General features: G+C 41.1%; 1 protein-coding gene across 1 annotated transcript in view; it reads left to right on the forward strand.

Annotated features, from left to right (window-relative positions):
* Window positions 1-7,642, forward strand: part of LOC104967202 (lissencephaly-1 homolog A) — a 44,920-nt gene that overhangs the window by 22,303 nt on the left and 14,975 nt on the right. The window contains exons 3-4 of the mRNA XM_010796619.1: window positions 6,194-6,268; window positions 6,644-6,781. Of these exons, the coding sequence (XP_010794921.1) occupies window positions 6,194-6,268; window positions 6,644-6,781 (213 nt within the window). The remainder of the gene's footprint in view (window positions 1-6,193; window positions 6,269-6,643; window positions 6,782-7,642) is intronic.

Raw genomic sequence — 7,642 nt, forward strand, 5'->3', positions numbered from 1 at the left:
AATGCCAACATGTGTCCAGACAGTGGACTCACGGCTGCTAACTCCCAGACGGGTGAACTCAGGGATCTGGTTTTGCCCGTACACTGCAGCTGGCGATAAATGATGGATTCAACCTGTTTTTGCATCAGTAATAGCTGCAGATGGGCAACTTCAACCACAGCAGCCCTGCACTAATAGTTCTGTTAAGGTCGACTATTGGTTAGAAAGAATGTCTAAATTAGCATCCATGCTCACATGAGACTTGTATAGACTTTATCGAATGACACAACGTGACTTGCACCTTTCTTATAGGCAAAAAAAAGGCACTGGGGTTGTACTGTTTGAATAGTGGGTCCAGTTTTCAGGCCTTTTGACCTCATTAAAACAGACCAAGTTTTCAGCTACAATATGGGCTTTCAAGCTTTCTTTTGTTCCTTCCCCCGCTTCTATCTGTCCTCTCTGTCCACGTACTCACCCTGCCCTGTTTCTCACTATCTCCTCATCACGTCATCTAGCTGTGGGCTGACGGTAACCATGGAAACCAGCCAGTTTGCTCCCCTTCTGTCGACATTAGTGCACATCTTTTCCCCTGTTTTCCTCTCAGCCTTTGGGGAATGGGTATATTGAAAACTGCACATTAGTGTGTTCTTTGTTTTGTTTTTCCACACATAGGGTGAAGTGAGGGTCAGCAGAATAATAAGAGTGTGAGCCTTATTGTTCTTGCACCATGAAAAAACACTTGAAATATACTGAAAATGATTCATGATTACAAATCATCCACTGGAGCTACATGAATATAGTGCTCTGCAGTGTGGTTAGCATACAACACCATCACACCTTACATCAAAATAACTTTTCTCTAGTACGTACCATGTGCTCTCTTTCAGCTTAAAATATTTCCCTTTTTTGCTTGTATTCTCCAAATAGCTACATGCATCCCCTCAAATCCCTGAAAGCTTATTTTATTTCCTGCTCTTTTTATGTTCTGTCTAGAAGGACTTGACGTAGGCAGAACCTTTGAAAGTCTTTCCATTTTTAAATATTTTCAGTAGCGAGAGTTTAGTACATTGTCCGTATTGGCAGCCAGGTGGTCTTGCTGATACCCTGTCCTCTGAATTAGACTGTAAAATGCTGGTGTGACATCTCATTGTTGTGTTTGGTAGAAGCACACCTGCTCATACACACACTCCTAACACACCCACGCCACATCAAAGCTGCCTCAGCTAGCCTCACCCGCAGCTTTTTTCTCACCTGCTTATACACTTTCTCAGACAAACTAGCGCACCCTCCCCTCTGGTTTCCAGACTTGCGGCAGGCAGGCTGTCACAGGAGAAGATAACCTCCTGCTAACCTTGAGCTGTAATAAGGCCTGCTCCTGTTGTCATGGGGATTCAGGTGGGCAGAGGGAGACGGGGGTTTCAGTTCTCAACGCTGACCGAGAGGGCACAGGGGACACAGGCAAGGCTGACAGATTGCACCCCCAACCCCCTCCTTATTGGCCCCTCAAAGCCTTGCGTGGCTGACAGCTTGTCTGGATCTTCCTGGCATTAGTGGTTGGATCTACTGTGAGCAAACACAGGAGGAATCAAGGAAATACTGTATAAATAGGGTCAAAATAAATTGTTATCAAACATTCAAGAATTCAGTTTCTTTATTTGTGCTCTTCACCACATTTTCAAGTCATTTTTGGCCAAGCCCAGACTGTAAATGCAAACTATAACGACAACTTAAAAAGTAAAGAAAAATGTAAACCGAATGAGGGGCATGACAACGGGGTGATATTAAACAACCTGAGTTTAAGAATGGTCTGCTTATTGGCTCAGGGTTTACATGTGTTTAGCCCAAAGGCTCCCAGAAATGTCCCGGATAGGAAGAGCCACTGGTAAACACTAAAGAGTAAGCAGATGTATATGATATATCATCACATTTTGATATGATACTATTTAGTCCTTGCATGCCTGAATCAAGGTATGTTCTTACTCTAGTTATAAAAACACAACATATCATGAACTATAGTTAGACTTAGTGGAACATTTTGATTACAAAAATTCTAATTAATAATTGACTTTTCTTCCCCCTCACAAAAATCGAATTAGATTTAAGAATGAACAGTATTGAGACTGACTTAAAGCTCATAACTCCTGATACATTGAACTGCTGCCGAGGCTGCGGTCTTGAAACCACTCTGAACTGTTCATGTGTGTGATTGTGTATCTAAGCTGTGTGTAAGTGTGTGGGTCGTCCCTTATGGCAGGCCAGGAGACAAAAAGAGGGCGAGTGAAGACAGCCTCCTTTCTCCTCACCTTCAGCTCTGCCTGTCTAGGCTATTGTCTGTCCTATCTCAACATCTCTCTGCACATATTTGAAATAGCAGGACAAAAACACACCCCTGCTCCCGTCCCCGCCATGTTTGTGTCGGCTTTCTGAAAGGTGTCTTTTTAGATGTCTACTTAAGTTTATCTGGGAGCTTGTGCACGAAAAAAATATGAACTGGAGTAAAATGGAAATACTCAAGGATCTCTAAGAGCTGCAAGTATCATTAATACTGTTGGAAGGTCAAGCAGCAGGGAAAAAATAGCCATTTGTATTGATAGGAATCATTGTAAATGCACAAATATCAGTAAATGCTGTTCTCAGCTGTTTAAATAGAAATATTTCCTTCTTTTATCTGTTTATATCTAACTATCATTTAAAGAAATTACATTGGACTTTAAGAAACAGAATTTATTTATAATGAAATAAAATAATTTGTTTCAGTACTATCCAACATCTCTCTGTCTGTCTTTCCGTTTTGATGAAGGTAATGCTGGGTTATAGACTGACTATCATTTCCCCCTTATCTACACCATGGGGAGTCCTCCATTCCCTTTATTTGCCCAAAGCAACAAGAGTGTGTGTGTGTGTGTGTGTGTGTGTGTGTGTGTGTGTGTGTGTGTGTGTGTGTGTGTGTGTGTGTGTGTGTGTGTGTGTGTGTGTGTGTGTGTGTGTGTGTGTGTGTGTGTGTGTGTGTGTGTCATTTATGCGTGTTACATTTATGCATGCAAAGCATTTTTATTCTACAGCTAGCGCCGTGATAACAGTCTGAATGTGTGAAATGTACACCTTGTCTGACACGTTTCCTGAACATGCTAATTTCCTGTCTTTGTCTTTACAGTGTTAAATAAAACTCTATTAATCTCGTCGTTTCTCGTGGCACTTTAACAACTATCTTGTCTGTTAGTCTGGGGAACTAATTATGGTCCTCTTTGTCTGTTGCAGAAATCGGGCGATAGCCGATTATCTACGCTCCAATGGATATGAAGAAGCATATTCCACTTTCAAGAAGGAGGCGGAATTAGATAATGTGAGTATATTAAGGGTGGACACACACACATCCGCACAGCCAATCAGACCAATTTGTACAAACAGTATGCCTTGATTTCCACTTTATTTTCTCATTTTACTCAACATGTTGTTCACGTGTGTGACCGGGAGCACCTGCACCCAATTATGTTGGTTATCTCTCATCGGGGGGGGTCTATGCTACATGCTGCTGCCAATTCATCTTCAGCTTTTATTTATTTGTTAAAAATGGCATTTTTAAAAGCACTGTGACATATACTGTATGTATATGTGTTTACATTATTGCCCTTGCTTTTCTGATCAAATGGCATTTTGTTGGGTTTTAATTGGGAATACTTTGGGCTATTTTATAAGGTAAACCTGTACAAATGAATGCTGTGAAATAAACACAACCTTTTTTAGGGTGTTCGCATTGAAACGAGATAGGAAGTGTGGAGATGGGAGACACATACATACTCATATTTTAGTCATGTATTTTTTATTTTAGCATTGTATAAAGGCTTTCGTTCATCTTAAGCATCTAAAGGACATGCCTAGTCAAGTTAAGGGTATGTCAAAAATGTTTTCATTGGCTGCTTTGTTCAACACAGATATCCCATTATCTTAAAATGTTGTAAATTATTCATACAATTTAGATTCTGTTGCTGATATAGCTGTGAACACCCTCAGTCACAATTTAAAGATGGCAGTCCACACTTAAACCTCGTGTTTCCTGTATATGTTTTTTATTTTTTTTTAAAGGACTTTAATTCAGAGCCAAACAATAAAGCAGCTGTGGGAATTTTTTATATTTTAACAAATTGTGCTCCTTAAATTTGATTCCCGTGCTTCCAAAGTTTCAGGTGCTCATTGGATATATCACCTCGTACTCCAGTTGGAAATGCTATCACTGATTCCTCTCAACCCCCTTTCATCTAAGGCTCTTTTATCTAAGAGTCTTTTCTCCTCTACCTCTCTATAGCACCACCTTTCTCACCTTGTGTTCACGTGACACCCCACCCCCTGCTCCTCTGTCTTTATCCGTTCTTCTTCCAGACGTTTTCTCTGTGGAAGCCGGCTGAATAATGGATGAATGGCACGGAGGGAAAGGTGCACCCTGTTGGGTATCAGCCCTCAGCCACACACCTTGGCAGCACCATGCTAAACATCAACCAAGTTATTTTAGCTTTTTCCTTGAGGCCACATGATTTGCCATTTTTCAAGTCCATTTAGATTGTCTTTAGAGGGAATTTAATCTTCTTCATCTTTGCCCTAGTTGGCTATTTGAGTATCAGTTTAAGGTTAATGCTAATTGATGCTATGTGCACATTGGGAAAAATAAATGGGAGTCATACTGCTTAAGTTTTTTACTGGCTCTATAAAAGAAACCATACACTCCTGCATGCACATACAAACACACACACGTATACTATCCACTGTCAACAGACTGGCAGGCTGCAGTCTGGCACTTCATATGTGTGTGTCCGTCTTTGTGTGTGTTGGGCAGAGTTTCCAGGCAGATGGCAGATTAGATGATGGCAGGCTTTTCCAAACTGGTTTCTTTCTCTGCCTCTGTTTTGTTTCTCCTTCATTTCACTGCAGTGCCTCTTGTCTTTGTCCTTCCATGCACCTCATGTTAGTCTGAGGACTCGCCCCTTGTCATTGAGAAGTGTTAAATATAAGCATCGGTGGTGCGTGCAGCTCCCCACACCTCCAGGACTTCTTTTGTTTCCAGTCGCGGCTTGAGGAGCTAGCTGTGAAATTGGAGCGCAACACTAATTTTCTCCCTCACTGACACTCGTGGCTCTCTGTCAATGCGGGTACTTGATGCCTTGAAAGTCAGTAACAGCCTCAAGGCAGTGTTTTACACAGTGGCAGCATAACGCTTGGTCTATATGGGTATAGAATATATCTTTACTTTCTTTTTTTATTGGTTGCCTGTGTTTGTGTTATTTTTAAGGGAATGACTGACTCACATTTTAAAATATGTGATATATGAACACTAACAATTCAATCAGAAATCAAGACCATCAAGAATAAACGATGACAAAAATAAAAAGTCTGAACACACTGCTGCTTCTGTAACGAAAGAATTTCCCAAATTGGGATCAATAAAGTATATATCCATTTATCCATCTTATCTAAAAGCTCATTTGAGTACTTGGATTGAATTTCGAGCCAACACACAAATCCTTAACAGAAAATAAATTGGTAAGAGTTTTAACCAATTATTCAATGCTTAAAAATATCAATGCTGAACAAACTATTGTACAAAGCAACTAAAGAATATTACACCAAAGGCTCTGGGAAAAGAGTGGAAGGGCATTTGTCACAATGTTTACTTTTGTGACAGAACAAAGGACTGGAAAACTGATGAAGTAAACAATTATTTGTAATGCCAGTTATTAAATGCCACCACATTGTTTTGTGTCTTGGCAGTAACAAACAGCCAGTGTATGCCATCCATTGGGTCTGTTATGTAAAAGCTAGTGGACAGCTTGTGGTGTTCGCCTGCCGGTGGAATCAGGCGGGTCTGCCACAAGTTAACCTCCACGCTGGCTCCTGTACCGGGTGTGTGGCTGTAAGCGGCCTAAGCCTTTCTTGTCTGCTGGAGATTAGCCTGTATGATTAGGACTAGGGTGTGTGTTTATGTGTGTGTAGTATGTATGTGTTGTACAGTAGGTTGGCGGTGTCTGCCAGTCAGTGTTGGACTGTGAGGGGCGTGTAAATAATTCCCTGTTGTTTCTTACTACAGCCAAAGACCTCAGCTTGCCACCCCAGCTGGCCTCTCTCCCATAGGCCTCCCCGATAATGCTGAACCCACCACTTTGATTAGCTTTCTTTGAATGTTGGCCTGATATCCTTTTTATTTCTGTTTCCCCCCCCTCCACAGAACGAGGAATTGGATAAGAAGTACGCCGGCCTTTTGGAAAAGAAATGGACCTCAGTCATCAGATTACAAAAGAAGGTTTGTGGGTGTTTTCTCCTCAAAGAATGCTCCTGGGGATTGTAGTCTTGTGAATGCTTCATGACGTCACTGATGAATCCACTGTTAAAATCAAAAGAAAGTCTAATCAATAATCCAACTGTTAAACACTTAAAATGCAGACTTCAGCTCACTATTAAGAACTCTTGTTCTATGTATATCCTCCCTGTTGATATTACCTCCGTATGTATGTATGTATGTATGTTTGTATGTATGTATGTATGTATGTCTTAACGTTCTGCCTCCACACTGTTAACTCGTGTCTGTACTCTCCCGGCAGGTGATGAGCTGAATCCAAACTGAATGAGGCGAAGGAGGAGATCCACCCTCGGTGGGGCCCATAACTATGAAGCGTGACCCCAAAGAGTGGATCCCACGCCCGCCAGAGAGATACCGCCGTTGAGTGGCCCACCGCAGGTCCCGTCACCCGTGTCATCTTCCACCCAGTCTTTCAGTTGTCATGGTGTCTTGCTTCTGAGGACGCAACAAATAAAGGTCAGTGCTGCAGTGCGCGGAGAATCGTATGTTCGCCCAATCGATGTGTTGAATGGCCTTGCCTTCCAATAAGGCTTTGGATCAAGTATGCTTAACTTGACCACGGAAACTTTTCGGTTTTGTCCTTTTCTGTGCAGCATGATAATGTTTTGGACGTCTGGGTTTTAAGGATATTGTTCACTTAGGATATGTATGTTCAAGCATTAATGGAAAGTTGTTATGTAGTTATAGTTTAGCATAGCAACATGTGTAGGCTCTTATGGTAAAACAGATCAAAGTTTGAGTTTGATAAGGTTTTTATATTTTGCTTAAGGGCTCATTTTTAATTTAATTATGTCAGCTGATGCAATACAAATGGTCAGACGGCAGTATTTAGTCCAAACTTCATGTGTCGCTGAGTTTAGGTTTATTAATTAAGACAAATGTTAAAGTATAAATGTTGATGAGAAGTCTCCTCTGAAAACATCTGGTCATCTTGTTTTGAGTTACCGGCTGATGGAGGTGTCTCTTCATCTGCCTCTTAACAGACAAGTGAACATATTCTGTGAAAGCCCATAGATCTCATCTCCTTCTTTCATCTGCTGCGCTTCAAAGTAAAACAACTCTCAATTGTTCTACCTGTGCGCACATTTTCTTGGAGGTTGTAAAATAAATGCAGCTATGCGATTGAATATCCGTTTGTATACTTGAAACTGAACTATATACACAAATCTGACCGCATGTTGTCACATTGACACTTCAGAATGTACTGTAGTCACACAACCTGTTTGTACAGATGTTGTTACTGTTAACAACCCACAACATCCTGTTTGACAAAATAACTGTGTTTGATAACTTTTATCTCTAATGTTGTCTGAGCAG

The sequence above is a fragment of the Notothenia coriiceps genome, unplaced genomic scaffold (genome assembly GCF_000735185.1).
Source record: "Notothenia coriiceps isolate Sejong01 unplaced genomic scaffold, NC01 NC01_scaffold00037250, whole genome shotgun sequence".
Taxonomy (NCBI): Eukaryota; Metazoa; Chordata; class Actinopteri; order Perciformes; family Nototheniidae; genus Notothenia; species Notothenia coriiceps.